This window comes from Podarcis muralis, chromosome 3 (genome assembly GCF_964188315.1).
Source record: "Podarcis muralis chromosome 3, rPodMur119.hap1.1, whole genome shotgun sequence".
Classification (NCBI taxonomy): Eukaryota; Metazoa; Chordata; class Lepidosauria; order Squamata; family Lacertidae; genus Podarcis; species Podarcis muralis.
In genome coordinates this window covers 113,006,731-113,025,517 of record NC_135657.1, presented here as the reverse complement: position 1 = coordinate 113,025,517, position 18,787 = coordinate 113,006,731, and the positions used below count along the sequence as shown (strand labels likewise).

The 18,787-nt window shown below is 42.2% G+C and overlaps 1 protein-coding gene across 3 annotated transcripts; it reads right to left on the bottom strand.

The window, feature by feature from the left end:
• Positions 1–2,088: 2,088 nt before the first annotated feature.
• Positions 2,089–18,707, bottom strand: DNAJC18 (DnaJ heat shock protein family (Hsp40) member C18). 3 transcript variants are annotated; one of them, XM_028722141.2, is made up of 8 exons: positions 18,686–18,707; positions 16,000–16,186; positions 14,652–14,797; positions 12,338–12,523; positions 10,989–11,101; positions 9,318–9,427; positions 7,596–7,768; positions 2,089–4,898 (listed from the first exon to the last, which is right to left on the bottom strand). In XM_028722141.2, exons 2-8 carry the CDS (start codon positions 16,140–16,142, stop codon positions 4,759–4,761), a joined length of 1,011 nt encoding a protein of 336 aa, XP_028577974.2. In that variant the 5' UTR covers positions 16,143–16,186; positions 18,686–18,707; the 3' UTR covers positions 2,089–4,758. The 3 variants fall into 3 exon arrangements, with proteins under 3 accessions (XP_028577974.2, XP_028577971.2, XP_028577973.2); XM_028722138.2 differs by lacking the exon at positions 18,686–18,707 and adding an exon at positions 17,986–18,170; XM_028722140.2 differs by lacking the exon at positions 18,686–18,707 and adding an exon at positions 17,906–18,073.
• Between the last annotated feature and the right edge of the window lie 80 nt (positions 18,708–18,787).

The following is an 18,787-nucleotide window of genomic DNA, read 5'->3' as shown; positions in this document are numbered from 1 at the left end:
ACCCTCGCGAGACCTCTTCGCCCGCCCCTTCCGCCCAGTCGCATCAGAACAAGGGAGGGGCGGGGCCAGAGCTGCCTGTTCTATCTATTCTAGAGTCCTATAGGAAGCTGCTGGCGCGCCCGCAAAGCGAGTACCGTAATTCCCCTAATGCAGGCGCCGAGAGAGAGAACCGTAATTCCCCTAATGCAGGCGCTGAGAGGGAGAAGCGTTATTCCACTAATGCAGGCTTAGAGATGGATGGACAAACACACAAAAAGACACACAGAGATAGTGTAGTGTAACGGTTTGAGCGTTGGAGTAGGACCTGTAAGACCAGGGTTCAAATCCCCACTCATCCACGAAGCTGCCATCCTGCTGATCATGTATATTCAGCCTTGTTTTTACCTTGTCATCTTTGGGGAAGGTAGGAATTATTAAAAAGTCAGTCAGTTGCCAAGTTGTGTTGCTTCTCCTTTTGCAAATGTTGCAAAAAGCCACCTGGACGTTTCTGCACACTCATACTTAAACATCTGCTTTGTGATGAAGGGTGGTTAAAAAACACACACAACCCAAATAAATAACACATGTTTTGTTATAATGCAGTGTCGGTTTCTGGAACAATTTTCACTTTTGCTTTCCTCGCTGACCTGTGACTATCCAGAATTCCAGTTCCAAATTATTCATCTCTTGCACAGCTCCTAACATGGGACATTCTTTTTCAGATCCTCCTCCACCCTCACCCCATCACTGTTTGTTTTTTTTTTTTACTTTTAAATGGTACAGTGGTACCTCAGGTTAAGTACTTAATTCGTTTCGGAGGTCTGTACTTAACCTGAAACTGTTCTTAACCTGAAGCACCACTTTAGCCAATGGGGCCTCCTGCTGCTGCCGCGCCGCCGGAGCACAATTTCTGTTCTCATCCTGAAGCGAGGTACTATTTCTGGGTTAGCAGAGTCTGTAACCTGAAGCGTATGTAACCTGAAGCATATGTTTTTCCGGCACTCTTGTTTGTGACTTTCTGTGGTTACAAAGCAAGTTAAAAAGAAATCTGTCATAGGTTGTTGTCCTTAATTACATAACTTGAAACTAAAGGCTCAGTGGGATCACTCTCCCAAAGCTGAGCAAAGGCCCGAAAGGGTGGGGCCTGCTTAATATACATAGTAAAGGTAAAGGTAAAGGGACCCCTGACCATTAGGTCCAGTCGTGACCGACTCTGGGGTTGTGGCGCTCATCTCGCTTTATTGGCCGAGGGAGCCAGCGTACAGCTTCTGGGTCATGTGGCCAGCATGACTAAGCCGCTTCAGGCGAACCAGAGCAGCGCACGGAAACGCCGTTTATCTACTTGCACTTTTGACGTGCTTTCGAACTGCTAGGTTGGCAGGAGCAGGGACCGAGCAATGGGAGCTCACCCCGTCGTGGGGATTTGAACCGCTGACCTGATTGGCAAGTCCTAGGCTCTGTGGTTTAACCCACAGCGCCACCCGCATCCCTTAATATACATAGCTGTTATCTATTAAAGCAATACATATGCATAAACCTCCTCCAAAGTTACAACACAATACTAATTATACCATGTATGGGCTTTCCTTCATCTCCTAAGCAGCCCCCACTGCATATGATCTCTTTGCATTCCTTTCTACCTGAGGGGGAAAGCAACAGATGAAGGTACATCTCAGAAGTGCAAGGCATGTCTTCTTTCATATGTAGACACTCAGGAATGTGCTTACAACCTTGGGCAGGGGTCAGCAAACTTTTTCAGCAGGGGGCCGGTCCACTGTCCCTCAGACCTTGTGGGGGGGGGCAGACTATATTTGGGGGGGAATGAACGAATTCCTATGCCCCATAAATAACCCAGGGATGCTTTTGAAATAAAAGCACACATTCTACTCATGTAAAAACACCAGGCAGGCCCCACAAATAACCCAGGGATGCATTTTAAATTAAATCACACATTCTACTCATGGAAAAACACGCTGATTCCCGGAAGATAAGAAAACAGTAAGAAACAGTAGGCACAAGGCCTCTAGGCCTGGCTAGTTAGCTGAGCTTATAGAGCTCTATGTGCATCAAAACAAAGATCAACTTTAAATAAAGATCATCTCCTGCATGTAAGTGAGCTTTGATACTCATAATCTTTTATTTCATTTCTTATTTCCATACAACACAGCGGAAGTTGTCATTTTCATGGCTGAACAATGCAATACATTTGTAAATTACTTGTTTTTGGTATTTTTTTTATTAAAAAAAAACAACATACTGAAATTTTTGTTTCCGAAACTAACGGCGAAATCTTCAAACACTGCAATAGTCCTAGTGAAATTGCTCAAGGGCTGAGGCCAAAATAACAGAAAACTGTTGACTTCAAATCCACTAATCACTCCAATAAATTTCCTGATTTCTCACTCAGGACTTAAAGGAAAGCATACCTTGTTTACTAGTCATCTGGTGTACAATACACACCTACATGGTTTATGAAAAATGAACTGTACAATCAAGATTCAATGAAGTCATATACAGTTACCATATTGCCATATTTACATTCAGAAAAATTAATCTCACCAAAACCACAACAAATAAATACATAAATAAATAAATAAAACATTGTGCTCAATGTGAAGTTAAAAAAAAAGTGAACTTTTCAAATACCATGCACATGAAGTACATTTAATTATAAGGGTAAACCAAGTCTTTAACTGATGCTACAGTTGACTACAGATTTACTTGTAGCCTAACAGGGACAAACAAATAATACACTCAGTTAAATTTGTATACAATATAAATCAGCTTTCTTTCAGTTTGCCAACCAAGTCATTTCTAAAATGTTATTACCATATATACTTGAGTATAAGCCAACCCGAATATAAGCCGAGGCACCTAATTTTACCCCGAAAACCTGGGAAAACTTATTGACTCGAGTATAAGCTGGTTCTCCACACCACAAACCTGGTGGTGGCAGCGGTGGAGGAAGAACAAGCAGCCCAAAAGGGCTGCTTTCAGCATAAAAAATGTGCTGAAAAAGTCGCCTTATACTTGAGTGTATACGGTATTAATAAAGCAGAGGCCTTTCGCAATTCTGGCCAAATTTTGGGGTCATTTGCTACCTAAAAGTATCATTAGCTCCAAAATATAACTTAGAAATATTCCCAGGCACACGTTACCTGGGAATCTGTGCAAGCAAGCACAGCTAGGACAAAATTGTCCCTGGGTGTTAGGTGAATCATTGACATAAAGGGAAGGGATAAACTATATGCCAAAATGTATGCGTATCATTCAACAATCTGGTTTAAGCGGAGAACAGTGGAGGCGCCACTTTGTCATAAATGACCATTACAATCCTAAGCTGTACACATCTACTCAGAAGTCCCACTAAGTTCTGAGTTTCAGTGAAGCTTATTTCCAGCAGAGGATTGCAACCTCAACCACGATGTTGGATAAGCACATGCCGGCCATCACCTCCAGATGTTTTGGGTTACAACTCTCATCAGCCCCAGTCATCATGGGCAATGATCAGCGATGTGAGTTGTGGACCAAAACTTCTGGAACGCACTAGGCTTATTTATATCCCTTTAGCAAGTAACCAGAATATTCAGAACAGATAAAAGCCCACACTCTTAAAAAATGTTATCCTCTTCAAGTACCTTTTAGCTCATGAGCAAACAAAATTATTAAGCAGGAACCTCCTGCCAAATTTACTTTTTGTGTTAATAGGCTGCCTACATCTTTTAAATTAATTCAAATTCCATTAGCTTCATTTAATCTCTTTTCACAGGCGTTTTAAGTACCAGGACTGAGATCAGATACCTTGACCCCAATAAGAAATAGCTTTCCAGAATAAAGAAAACATGCCTGTATTTAAAAAAGCTTTACAAATTAAGCAGTTTTTATTTAATAATGCCTCTTAGGAATTGAAACTGTTATTTCAATAAGGGTATGTCGCAGTGTAGCTGCAATCTGCTACAAATCTGAACATGTATATAGGTATTTCTATATAGTGCTGTTGGTGAAGGATGTGTAAAGAAACTCTATAGAACTGTTAATACAGCTGGTGTGATCAATCATTAACTCTTCCACCTCCTGTTACATGAAAGATTCCAAGATCCCAGCATATGAAACTCAGCGGAGGGCAATTGTAGCTGTTCCATGGACATACAAAAATCATAGCGCCCCAAATATGAATGCCCCAAGGTCACCCTGAGGACCAAAATATGAAGCCCAGGTATTTCTGTTTACTACGAGACTGTTTAAAAATAGGGTTACATCCTTGAGACTGCCTTCACTGCAAGCTCTGTTGAAACAGAGTAGATATATATCAAAACCAAATCTTGTCCCTTCTCTGCTGAAAGTGTGATAAACAGCAGCTTCAGAGGAACATGGAAATGACAATGTGAGACGTTCAGGGAGTGACTGATCTGGTTTTGAGGGCGCTATGCTTACGGCAACACCAGTGAGAATGAGGGGGGTATGTTCCCAGGAAACATCTGCAAGGCCCCCGAATGGCAGCAAATGATCAGATGAAGTCAGTTGCCGAATGCAATTAAATCGGCAAGGAATCATTAACACTGAAACACTACTGGGCCTTGGAACCAAATATACTGTATATGTTACAGCAAGTGTTGCCTCTTGGGCTCAGTTCATTCAGCTCCATGTACATGAGGATGATGATGAGGATACTAAGTATTAAGTCTTTACGTTATGCTTTTCCTCTTCATTTAAAAAGGAAAACAGAACCGAGAAGAAATTCCTCGCAATAGCACACATGGCCCGTTAGTGCCACTCCCTTCATGCCTCTGCCCACTGACGACTCCTTTGTAGTCCTATGAGATTGGAGAGCTTTTCGCAGTTCTCAAGTTTCACGGATTCTGCTTTCTGTTTCAGCCGCTCATCTCTGTACAGCTTCGCCAAATTCGATAGCTCAGATTCTAAGAAGAAAGAAAAGGAACAGTCTGGGTAGCAACACTTTTGGCTTAAAAAATGGTGTTGAAGATGGCATAACATCATTACATCTGTTAAGTTTTTCTGTTTTGGCGACAAGGGCTTAAGTTTCGGCAGTACCAAGAATACATGCACTTGTTGGTGCAACTAAATAACACATTTAAAAATATTTACGGAATATTTCAGAGCAATAAACTCCCCAGCGGAGTATATATCAGTTCCCATTTCCTATAAATGGCAACTATATACTTCCATTATAAATCACCCTGTATAACTGAAGTCTTAGATCCTATGCAAACTGCTACATGCAATTTAGGGTAGTTTTGCAAAGTTGATAATTCACTAATTTTAATTTTAAATGTGATGACATCATGCCTACTTCCAATACAGAAAAAACTGATGATGATGATTATAGTGCACATATATGACTATAGTTAATATTGGAGTTTTATGTCTATGAAACTGAAGAACTCAATCAGTGGCACTGATGATCGTACCACTTTCTATGTAGGATATATAAGTGTGACTTGTAAACACCTGTGGACTCTACAGTATCATTCTGTTTTAGTGCAAAAAATGTTGTAGGCTATCAGAAGGAAGAAGACTGCAGTGAAATTTTCCTACAGGGTTTTAAAAATAAAACTTTACACCATTTCCCAATGGACTTTTTATAAAACCTTACTTGGAGGTGTAAAAAGATAAACATCCATAAGCCTGTCTACTCAAAAGGAAGTAGCATTTAGTTTAAGTGGCTTATTCCCAGGTAATTCTGTATAGGATTGCAGTCTGCTATAAACTTTGTTGACAAAATTAAATATACTGGTAGTGACTGAGGAACTACAGAATATTTAATAAGTAGATTAAACATACCCTAAGGGATGTGGGTGGCGCTGTGGTCTAAACCCGTGAGCCTTGGGCTTGCCGATCAGAAGTTCGGCAGTTCAAATCCCCGCAACGGGGTGAGCTCCCTGCTCCTGCCAACCTAGCAGTTCGAAAGCACGTCAAAGTGCAAGTAGATAAATAGGTACCGCTCTGGCGGGAAGGTAAATGGCGTTTCCATGTGCTGCTCTGGTTTGCCAGAAGCAGCTTAGTCATGCTGGCCACATGACCCGGAAAAATGCCGGCTCCCTCAGCCAGTAAAGCGAGATGAGCGCCACAACCCCAGAGTCATTCACGACTGGACTTAACTGTCAGGGTCCTTTACCTTTAAACATACCCTGGAGTACGTATAAAATCCTTCAGGAAACAATAACTACAAAAATAAAAATCAGTTTTGGTGGGGTTTTTTTTTTTTAAGATTAAATTTAAAAAGATGGCAGTATAACTCCATTTTATGTGTGTGTGTGGGGGGTATTCTGGTTTCGGATGAATTCCAAATCATACAAATATATTACATTATACACATCTCTTAAAACTGAATGCATGATCTTACTGAACACTGAATTAAAGCACAGTCATCAGCATCACTAGTTGAGAGTGGCTGCCACTCACACTGATTTTGTTGTATCCAAGGATAAATGAGCAGAACTCTGCTTGTACAACGGGGCTTTCCTGTTGTACAAATCACTCCTGAGGACTTTTCCAGTCACTCCTGAGGATCAAAGAACCCTCCAAAAAGGCGTGCAATAGGGCACTGGGTGGGGTGGGGGAGCTGCAGCAGGATGGGGAAATCTGGAGTGAGGCTAGCCTTTGTGTGCAAGTGGGAAGTACCCTTCTGCTTGAGCAAGACATTTGGTCTGGATTCTGTATTGATTTATGCCCTGCACTGCTGAATACCTACTGCAGCCTCTTCCAACCCACACACAACCAACTACCGTATTTTTCGCTCCATAAGACGCACTTTTTCCCTCCTAAAAAGTAAGGGGAAATGTGTGTGCGTCTTATGGAGCGAACGCAGGGGCAGATGGGAAAAGCCCCCAAGAGCCGCACACAAGCTCCACGCGGCTCTTGCGGGCTTTTCCCCAGGAGGGAGAAGGGACTGACTGGCCGCATCAGTCCCTTCTCCCTCCTCGTAGAAAAGCCCGCAGGAGCCGCGTGCTCCTTAAAGGGTGCGTGGCTCCTGTGGGCTTTTGCGGGAGGTGGGGGAATTCCCCCACGTCGTAGAAGCGAGGCTCTCTCACTTCCTCCACCTCCCGCAAAAGCCCCCAAGAGCCGCGCTCCCTTTCACGAGCCGCGTGGAGTGTGTGTGTGGCTCTTGGGGGCACGTCAGTGATGGGCTGCCCTTCTCCCTCCTCGGGGAAAAGCCCCCAAGAGCCACACACACACTCCAAGGGAGCGCTGAGCAGAGCCTGGGATGCATACAGGCTCTGCTCAGCGCTCCCTTTAAATATTTTTTTTCTTGAATCCCCCCTCTAAAAACTAGGTGTGCCTTATGGTCAGGTGTGCCTTATGGAGCAAAAAATACGGTATGATGTAGTGGAATACAGAGAAAACAGAAACCACTGTGGGCTAGTTCAGCAGGACACAGTAGAGAATTTTCCAATGGTATTGTTTCCATGCTATCAGCCAGCTCTAAACTAGCGTAGAGTTTGAGATCCACTTCTCTCCTTATAGATGCTAGCCATTTTTGTGCAACTGACTTTGGCATACCACGAACGCTCTTTGACATTGTCAGAGTTCGTTGTCGAGATTTTAAACCAACGCACACACGTGGGGTGCTTAAGAATGAACAAAACACAACCTACTTTGTTGTTTTTCTTTCCTGCAGCTAGTCTGGATATAATCGATATAATCTTTTTCAATGTGTTTTTCAAGCTCTTCAAGCTCTTCGGCATTATAGTTATGCTCAAAGTTTTTATCAACATAGTAAGGCACCTGTAGATTCTGTGTTTCTCTAACAATCGTGTGCCCAAGATTCCTGAAAGAGTAAGCAAACAATGAAAGCATTTTAACCACTTGAAAAAGAAAAGGAAATACGGTTTTGCCATATTAACATTTGTATTTGAAATTGCCTGTCTTCTAAAAATAGAAATGTTCTCAAAGTAAATTGCATATTCTTTCTCTGTTCTGAGAATATGCAATTTTTGCATATCCTTTCATCTATAGGATCCTGTAATTCCTGGAGTCCTGTCCAGCTATTATAGAATCCACATAGATGCTAATATAATCCAAAAGAATTGCAGCTCTTTGAACTGGTCAGCATTATAACCAACTCATTTCTGAAATGTACAGAAGGCTCTAAAAAATAAAGCAAAACTGTCAGGATGTGACATTATATGTGGTATCCGACTAAATTCTCTTAGTGCAAGGATTTCCATTTGTGAAACAGAACATCAAGATCTGTTCCAGGGGATTGGAGAAATCCCCAGAACAGATTTTGGGGAGGGGAGAGGGTGGGGAAGTTGTGTTGCACAATAAGAAGCCCGTGTGCTAACAGAACAACTTGGTTGAATACTGCCAATAAGGAAGACTGAGTGATGTAAATTAAAACGAATCTTCACACAATTTATTGTTATATGAGCTAAGAATTGTATTGAATGTTGCATGGGCAGGAGGCAACCACCAAACATGAAGTAAAGCTGTATCTTACAGGACTGCAGAGCTGCTGCTGGTGGGAAATCACTTGAAAATAAGGCAGAGGTGTCTTGCAATAGCTAATTGCAAGATTTCTCTGCCCACCTTCGAGCAATTTCCCCGTTCCATTGCGGCCCTGTATGACCGACTCCATCACGTTTTGCAGACTTCTCCATTCCACTTAAAACTGGGAAGGTGGGTGGGGAGAGACAGACAGGGGAAAGATCTGTTTCACAAGCTTGCCTTCTGCTCAAGCAATACTAGACACAACCATAAATATTTATTAAATTCCACCTTTAATGCTAGTTACTTTGTCCAAAATCTAGCACACAAGCTTTTAAAACAGCCAACAGTTTTCCACGTGCCTTAGTCTCTATTTTTCCAAGTAATGTCTAACTCACCAGTTGAGACTGAAGCTTTTTTCTACTGGTTTTATTGAAATTTTATTTAAACTGGGCATGAAAATGATGAAGAAATCAAGCAACTATTAACAGGTTTTAAACTATCCTGCGGTTTCAGAATGTTCCAGTTTGCTTCTATTTCAAGTAGTTCTCGGCAGTGTGGCTCTCAGGAATGCATTTAGTATTTATTCAGCTTTCATAAAGTCCTCATTTATAAAAAGGATAACTGATTCTCTGTAAAGTGCTAAAAGGAAATATATGGTTGTTGCATTACAGCTATGACCTATATCTTTATGCTTTCAAGATGGAAATTAATCACCCTGTTTGAAAAGGCTGTGCTTGAATTTATGGCTGTGGGGCTGCCTTTTCCACAGCAAAAAGCTTTAATCAACTTCCCAATTTAACTGGTATTAATAGATAACAGATCACGTTAATCTCTATATTGGACAAGTCAATTCTCCCAGAAGAGCAAAGAAAAACACCAGGACTTACGATTTGAAGAAGAGGCTGTAGGGTGGGTTAGTTGCCATCAGTTGAGTTACTATTGACACAACTATTATAATAAAAACTGGCAGTAACTGGATAAATGCAGAGTATGAATTCTGGAAATGAAAACCATCGTTAGTGAAGCATATAAGCAAGGGATTTAAGAAAATCAAAATAATAAGCGTAAAAAGTAGCCTCCAGATAAGGCAGATTAGCTAGCTATTAGTCTTTTAAGCAAAACTAGTTGTGGTTTAAATTAGCCCAAGTAAAGTATTGATGGACACCTATCTATTGATCAAGGCTCTTTAATACAAATAATATGGGAAGGACAGAGCAGCTTGCTTATTCCTTTGAGGGCTATAAAGAAATAACACATGCTTGCTCCTTTTTTTTATTTGATTTTTATATACACAATGCTGCCTTAAATAGGTCATCACAATAACTACCGCCGAAGACTAGCTTTTTGTCATGTAAATGTTCATTTCTACTTAATGCTGAAGACCTTGATAGCTTTTTAAAATCAGTGGTGCAAGGGTTCTCCTAAATGTGTTCAATTGTTTTTCTTCAATGTAATTCTCTGTGTTTCCTCCTTCCTGTAAATAAATCCCTGGAGGTCAAGGTGGGTTATATCCAGCAGTATCACTCCCCTAACCATTTTCAGCGATTCATTCCCCTGCAGAACCCACCCCCAAATCTACTCCAGAGCATGGAGGAATTTGCAAAATCTCTCCCCCCCCCCCAGCCCTGCATAGACAAACCTCCTGCTGCAACAAAGTGCTTTTCACGAACAGAGGTCAATATGCCCACTCCCCAGCTCAATAAATATGCCTTTTGGCTCCATAACCTCTTCCCATTCTAGAGAATCAAAGCTTACCTTGGCCCTTTGTCACTTCATGCCACACAATCCTTGCACATTCCCCCACCTAATATTTCACTCCCCAAACCCCCACAAATAAGGTTAATTTTCAGTTTTATCTTTTCTCCGAAGTGTGCCCCATGCTATTAAGTGAAATTTGCATCCACATAGGAACTGGAGTCTCTGTCTCTCTGTTCCTGGCAAAAGCTGTTCAAATTCTTTGCCAGCAAATGTTCTTGAAGAGCAACTTACAATTAAGAACTGCAACAATTACCGTATTTTTCGCTCTATAAGACGCACCAGACCATAAGACGCAAACACAGCCATTGACTTGTGAGAGACGAATACATATTTGCTGTGCTGATACTGGTATAGCATGATATCCAACAACAGGCTCACCGATAGCAATGCCTTTCGTATAATACTACATTCACCTGCAATTACCGTATTTTTCGCTCTATAAGATGCACTAGAGCACAAGACGCACCTAGTTTTTGGAGGAGGAAAAGAAGAAAAAAATATTTTGAATCTCAGAAGCCAGAACAGCAAGAGGGATCGCTACGCAGTGAAAGCAGCAATCCCTCTTGCTGTTCTGGCTTCTGCGATAGCTGCGCAGCCTGTATTCGCTCCATAAGATGCACACACATTTCCCCCTACTTTTTAGGAGGGAAAAAGTGAGTCTTATAGAGCAAAAAATACGGTAAATATCACTTCCTCTTAAATGCTGAAAAATCGTAAGCAACGCCAGATTCTTTCCTAAGGAAAAGAAACAAGTAGAAGTGTTTTGTGGGTGCTTTTAACAGCTTCCTGCTCCCAAGTACCTGTGGTCTAGTTTCTTCCTCCTCTTCTTCCTCTGTCCAAGTCCTATCATGCCTGTTCCGTGGCTGATAACATGGGGGATCCATTGATGAATTTGAAAACATGTGGATATTTCCTGTTGTTTTTTTTAAAAAACGATGGGATTTGTTTACTCATTTAATAGTAACGCATGTCCTATTTAAATGGGAGAGAAGGACAGCTTCTTCCCCTTGTCATAAAAATATTAGTTTCAGAGTGAGATAATTTATTACGGTCAAAGACCAGCTCACATAACATAACACAATAAAAACATCATTCATAAAGATAAAATATATAATCAGAGCAGATTGCAGCAATACCTGATGAGTTAAAATTGAGATATATACATACACCCGTACAACTGAGATTGGGGCTATCATAAAAATAAAATGACCCTGAGGCATCCCAAAGGGCAACTTCAGCATTTCCCTAGTAATCTGTTTTATTCTAGAGGATTATCTGTGCCTACAAATCTGGGCGCAGAATCTGGCTACCAGCCAGGTCATCTTATGATCTTTGCCTAAGAGGAGAGAATTAAGTTTAGACTTGTCTGACAGATCGGCGAGCCTCTTCAGCAAAGGATCAATGGTGTCTCTACGAATCTCAACATAAAAAGGACATCTAAAAAATATATGTTCGGGGCTTCCTATTTCCCCTAATGGGCAGGCGCAAAGTCTCTGTGCGTACGGGACCCTTCTATAGGAGCCTTCCAGAACCGGTGAGGGCAAGGCCGAGCTTCTAGCAAGAATAAAAGCCCTTCTTGCATTTCTGGATGTGAGGAAATAGAGATATGCTGCTGGAGCAACTACGTATCTCCCATTTTCTATGATTTTATAATCGGGGACCCTTGTACAGTCCTGTTGTCTCTCTATATCCATGATTCTTTGCCTAACCACGGATCTAGCTTGGCTCAGGCCCATAGTTATGAGGGTTTGGGGAGCAAGGCTCAGTTTCTGAAGTATTAGTTTCAATTTCCATAAAAGCTAACAACTGTGGACCCAAGGTTGTGAAAAAGGCTGCTCTACTTAATCCCAGTTTTGGAAATAAACCAGGTATTATGTCATAAAGTCTGGTTATCTCTGGGTATATACAAACTACTCAGAGCTGAAGTAAGAATCTATTTATTAAGAACATATATAGAATCTTCAACAGTAAGACCTGTCTAGGTATTAACTGGACACCTCAAATGACTGCAGTTGCAGAATTTCTGGAATGTCATTGGCAAAGGAGATCAAAAAATGTAGGTACTTGAACTTCTGTTACAGGGCTTTTATTTACCGGCTGCCTGGTGTTTTGTGAAGCATCAGTTAATAATGGTTTTTGTAGCACTCACCTTTTGGGAAGTTGCCTCCAAAAAACATATTAAATATTTCTTCTGGTGTGATGTCTGCTTCAAACTCTCTGTAATAGTTATAATGCTTGGGAAGGTTGGTATAACAAGTCTCCTGTTCATCTCCAAATTGATCATATTGTAATCTCTTTTCAGGGTTGCTCAAGACTGCAAAAGCAGTGCCTATTGCTGCAGGATGGAAGAAGAAAATGTTGCATTCTTGTCACTTATCACAATGTCTGCAATCTAGCCTAATGCCCAACTTGCAAAGGACTGCAATGTGCTAAGTGTTTTAGAAACACTTTAACATATAACTAACTACCTGGGCAAATACCTTTTCATTGAAGTATAAGGAGACAGCCTCAAAGCCTCATACAATTGGACTTCCCTTTTCTCTCCTCTCTGAGCACACCCACTCAATCTGTTTTGCAGAACTGAGGAAACTTCTGCAGCAGTTTGTGGAACCCTTGCTGGGAATCTGAGGTGAGATACCCACGCAGTGGAAATTGCCTCCAGTTCCAGTCGCCACACGGAAGCAGGTAAAAAGGTAAAGGGACCCCTGACCATTAGGTCCAGTTGTGGCCGACTCTGGGGTTGCGGCGCTCATCTCGCTTTACTGGCCGAGGGAGCCGGCATACAGCTTCCGGGTTATGTGGCCAGCATGACTAAGCCGCTTCTGGCAAACCAGAGTAGTGTAAGGAAACGCCGTTTACCTTCCCGCCAGATTTATCTACTTGGACTTTGACGTGCTTTCAAACTGCTAGGTCCGAAATAGTTTACTGCTGTAGAAGACAAGGCTCAGCAAAACATTCTGGATGTGGATACACTGGCGGAGGAAGAGGGGGGCAGGGGGAGTGCACCGCCCCTGGCAGCGTGATCCAAGTGGGGTACTATCATGGCTGCCGCCCCCGCTGGGTAACATGCCCCCGCAGGCGGTGCGCCATGCCCCCGGGATGCGCGCCACGCCCCCCTGGGGCGCACGCCAGCCATTCCCCCGCCTGCTCTCCGCCACTGTGTGGATATAAACACAGCTTGCAGGCTTTGGCTCTGGCAGATAAAGACACAGACAAGTACAGTGGTACCTCGGGTTAAGTACTTAATTCGTTCCGGAGGTCCGTTCTTAACCTGAAAATGTTCTTAAGCTGAAGCACCACTTTAGTTAATGTGGCCTCCTGCTGCTGCCGCACCGCCGGAGCACGATTTCTATTCTCATCCTGAAGCAAAGTTCTTAACCTGAGGTACTATTTCTGGGTTAGCAGAGTCTGTAACCTGAAGGTATGTAACCTGAAGCGTATGTAACCCGAGGTACCACGGTATAAAGAATTTCTGTTGTTCCAGCAGTTTAAGATGTAACGCACACTCTGAATAATCAAAAGACTAACTCACTTCACAAGCCAGAGTGAAATACAAGACCTTGGACCTAATGAGTTGGTGTGCCTTAATCATTCATATAAATAGCACTGGGACATTGCCATAGCAACTGGCTTGGCTGACCCTGCATCAGTTGGCTTATCTCACCCCTTAACCCCTTCCTCCATGTCCAGTTTCTCCAACAACTCTCTGGAGCGAACTTAGGGGGAACAGGAATGGAAGACTAGAGAACATCCACTTCGGCAGTGTAGAATGTCAACCAGAACATACTAGTATGAAACTTATCAGAAAACCCAAACTCACATAGGAGCTGGCGTGCCTTAATTGCTCTCCTGCAGAGTCCTCAGAAATTAGTAAATGATTAGTAAATGAAATTAGAAAATGATTCATTATCTGAGTACTGTACTTCTTATTTCCCCTTGTTTACTATCTCATTAATTAAAACTGCAAGATCATAACCATGGGATTTGCTACAAGGCTTCAGAAGATTATAGCAAAATACATTTCAATTAATTAAATGGGATTTATATTGAAAGAAAATACAGTATCTTAAGTATAACTGATTATGTAAAAGAATGGAATATTTCTTTGCAATATTCTTCAATGCAGAAAAGCATTTGATAGGCTTAAGTAGAAATCCTTGTTGAAATAATATCTGCTTTTACCTTTGGCAATGAATTTATCACATTAATCAACTAAAGCAAGTAGGATTTGGAACAGTCCTCCTTTGGACATATCTATTATATGCAGAGGAACAAATCAAACATGTCATCTATGAGCTTTATGGTTTGCTGTTTCAACAGAACCTTTTGTACTATATATTAGCAAACTAAAAAAAAATGCAACACCGACTAATAGATAACTGTCATTATTAACATAATCCATAATAATAATAATAATAATTTATTATGCCGATGATGTAGCTTTATTGTTGTGATCTACAAACCTTTAAATGCATCTGTTGCTCCTGGTGCACAGTTCTTATCTGGATGAAATTTCAGGGCAAGTTTTCGGTATGCTTTTTTCAATTCTTCGTCTTTGGCATCTCTCCCAACACCTAGAATCTCATAGTAATTCTTACTGTTCTTTATTCTACAAAAGAAGCACAACCCTTTTCATACAGATCTTTCCTCATAGCACTTACAGAAAGCTTCTTACTAGATTAAGGTTACCAGACGTCCCCGTTTCCTGGGGACAGTCCTCGGATTTACAGCTTTCTCAGCATTCACATGTATGTAGCGAACAATAAGTGTCCCCGGATTCATTGAAAAAAATCTGGTAACCTTATACTAGATACCCAAGCATGACTTCAAACACTGTAAAGAAAAAGTAGAAGCAGACGCATGTTTCAGACTTCTACACCAATGGAGAAGCTATTTCAATAGCCTTTTCTATTGAAAAAGTTATACCTTACTATGAATCTGTTTCATTGATGCTGAGCCCACTAGTCTTTATCTGGCACCAGAAATGGGCAAAGTTAAGTCTGATGTGTATGGAATGTCTTATTTAGATCAGCAGCTGCCCATATGGCACCTGTGGGTACCACATCATAGCGTCCACTGTTAAAGTTCCTAGCTAAATGATAGCCAGGTGGCAGTTTGGTGGAAGAATGCATACCCACCACTTCATCTAGGAAGAAAGCACAGGGGCAAGCATTTGATCAACTATCACAACACACTGTTACTGTGATAGTGCCTGTATGGCTAATGAGATAAGTAAGTAACAAACTAATTTGTTGTTGGTTTCAAAGGCAGTAATGCAGCCTATAGCAAAAACCTAACATCAAAGTAAACAAGCTTAAGTCTCAGTGTATTCAGGGTACGAAGTGTTCATAGGCTGCAATCCTATGAATAGTTATCTGGGAATAAGACTTACTGAATGGCGCAAAAAACCATTCAGTCTAATTTGCACCTCCCAGGTTTATATACAGATGGCAATGTGTCCTTCAAATTTCACATTTCTTTGAATTTTATGATCAGGTTTTTGGCTCAAAGAAGTACCAAAATGTGTAAAGGAATATATTTAAAAATGCAAATGTATTGGATAAAATACATATTTACATCATTTTTGTATAAGGTTTTTTTAAAAAAAATATATTGCAGGTTGATGCAAAAATGGGACGGAACAGACTTGTACAGCAAAATATTAGAAAATAGCCTCCTTTAAAAAAACAACAACTATTAGCAGTTTCTCATATTAAATCTGGCTTCTGTGGATCAGCTAAATTGATTTACCCATTAACTAGATGACAGGCTGTGAGCCTAGTATTCTAGGCAGAAGGGTTTTCTATTTACCTTTGTACCCCAAGTAGCTGTTCTTTTGTGTAGGTCATGCTACCTTCCCCAGACGCTGACTGACTCCTGCCACTGTCACAGAGATGTTCCTTTTTTATCCTCTTACAGTCACTACACCCACAGTAATCAAAGTTGTTTCTCATTTCCTCCGATGTACATGCATTTCTTCTGAGCTCATCAATCAATGCTGCAAAGAAAGACAGTTAATTTTTCTCAAATGCTACTACACAGTAATTGAAGGTGGATGTTAAAGAATCCCACCCCCAAGGCAAATGCAGAATGTGAAAATTTTGCAAAGATGCTTAAGTGTGGTCCCTGTTCCACAGGAGCTAAAGGCCAGAAAAGCATTAAGAATTTACTGTACAGTATAGTTAACTTGCAGTACAATGGTAAACATTTCTGCTCAGAAGTTTAAGTCTCCTTGTGTTTAATGGAGTTTGCTCCCAGGCAAGTGTATACAGGCTTGCAGACTAGATTTGGGTTTAGGGTTGGAATTGGGTGGCTATTTATTTTTGGGTCTTCCATTCCACCTGCAAGAGGACATTAACTCGCATAGAACACACAGCATATGGTGCCTCTTTTGTGGGTGGGTTGGAGGGTCCAATTCACATAAAGTGAACTGAAAAACCTGTTGGCTTCTCTGGGGAATAAAGAACAAAAGTTCTGTCTGTGGTGCTTGGCCCATGATGACTCTTTCACATATACAAGTCGCCACCATGATGTATTTTATGTCACCGATGTATTTTATATGAGTGTGGTATATAAATAGAAATGAAATAATAATAGTAAGTGTAAAGGTAAAGGTACCCCTGCCCGTACGGGCCAGTCTTGCCAGACTCTAGGGTTGTGCGCTCATCTCACTCTATAGGCCGGGAGCCAGCGCTGTCTGCAGACACTTCCGGGTCACGTGGCCAGCGTGACAAGCTGCATCTGGCGAGCCAGCGCAGCACACGGAACGCCGTTTACCTTCCCGCTGGTAAGCGGTCCCTATTTATCTACTTGCACCCGGGGGGTGCTTTCGAACTGCTAGGTTGGCAGGCGCTGGGACCGAACGACGGGAGCGCACCCCGCCGCGGGGATTCGAACCGCCGACCATGCGATCGGCAAGTCCTAGGCGCTGAGGTTTTACCCACAGCGCCACCCACGTCCATAATAGTAAGTGTAGGACTTCATTATTTAAAGCGGTAAACTAAGGCGGCACGTTTGCAATCTGAACAATGGCATAGGATGTTGACATAGAATGGTAAACAAAAGGGTATGCCACTAAAATCCAGTTTTCACTCCACTAGTTTATTCCTTTATGCTTTCCATAGTTGGCCTTGAAAACCCCAAACTGAATTTAACTTCAATTCTCACACCCCATCTCTGCATCTCCTCTTCCTGTTGCCCTATAGTCTACCCTATAGTCTACCCTTCACTCCAGACCTCAATGATCCGAGAACCACCAAACGGGGAGTTGTGTTAATCTACTGCAAACAAAACAAGGGAAAGTCACCTTAATATTGAATAAAAACAAATCGTAGCGGTGTTATGCAGCAGATACGCATGTTAAGCACACAGACACACACACACGGGCAGGGAAAGATACTGCAAGGAGTGGGGAACATTTTGTGTGCCTGGAACATTTTGTGTGCAAAGCTCAAGAAGCACCCAAGCCCCTGTTTTATATACAATTAAGCTTGGCACAGAAATGCCCCAGACCTACTGGACCTCTTCCAGCATTTTCCTCTTCCTCTCTACCAACTAAGGATGGCAATTCATGCATTTGAGGGATGCATCTGGCGAGAGCTTCTGCCACGCCAAAAAAGCAACAACCCCTCGCGCTGCTCAGCCCTTTTAAAAAGGCCAGCGAGCTTTGTTTGCGGAGGCGATCTGAGATCCCACGCCCCATATGCCGATCTCCCACCTTAAGGCCGATTCTCAGCCTGAATCTCAGCCTGCCCAGGCTCTGAGGCGATGGCACCACCAGCTTGAAGGGTTCGTTACCTTCAGCCCAGCGCTCCCCAGGGCTCAGCACTGCCATTTTCCAGCTGATGGAGAGGGAGGACCGGAGGGACGACCCCGGAAAGATCACGTGGCGCAGGATCTCCACCGCAGGGCAATCTGGGTGTTGTAGTCCTCGCATATGAATGGGGGCCTTACACCTCGCTACCCCCTCAATAAACCCGTCCTCCTCGCGAGGAGAAATTTACCACGGGGATTATTTTTTTAAAAATATTTATATAATGTATCTATATCTATATATCTATGTATAAAATGTATCTTAACGTATAATGTATCTTAATATATATATATATTATAAATAAAATGTATCTTAACGCGGAGGCTTTTCGCCAGAGAGGCTTCCGCGGGCTAGAGCGGCACACCTCTCGCCGTTCCCTAGAGCGCCGCGACTTCCGATCAAATACCGGAAGCTTTAGGCTGTGTGACGCATGGAGAGGAACGGGTTTGGGTTGGCTACGTCTCCCGTATATTCCACACAGACGAGCACTGGAGTCATCCAGAGGGCAGAGAAGACCCTCCCGGGCGTAAAGCTCAAGTGCTTTCGATTTTTTAAAGAAAATAACGGAAAGCAGCCCTTCACCGTTATGACGCTGAGGAACCTGTGCCGCTCACAGAAAAGAGAGCGAGAGGGCCTTATCCTCTCGCTTATCCCCCGACTTCTTTTATTTGCTGCGCAAATCACCTCAAGATGTAACCCGATAATAAACGAAAAGCCTCTATAATGCACCTTCCGTTAGGCTCTCTGTCTGAGGGAAACGGTGGCGGAGGGAGGGGTTTCCGTTTC

What these genes read in the sequence shown, in the direction of transcription:
- DNAJC18 (XM_028722138.2), bottom strand. Translation starts at nt 18,124, where the DNA reads ATGCGAGGACTACAACACCCAGATTGCCCTGCGGTGGAGATCCTGCGC. An exon ending in TGGGGAGCGCTGGGCTGAAG is followed by an intron (nt 16,187 to 17,985) that starts GTAACGAACCCT and finishes CTTTCTTTGCAG; the next exon opens with CATTGATTGATGAGCTCAGA. An exon ending in AGCAACAGATGCATTTAAAG is followed by an intron (nt 12,524 to 14,651) that starts GTTTGTAGATCA and finishes TCCATCCTGCAG; the next exon opens with CAATAGGCACTGCTTTTGCA.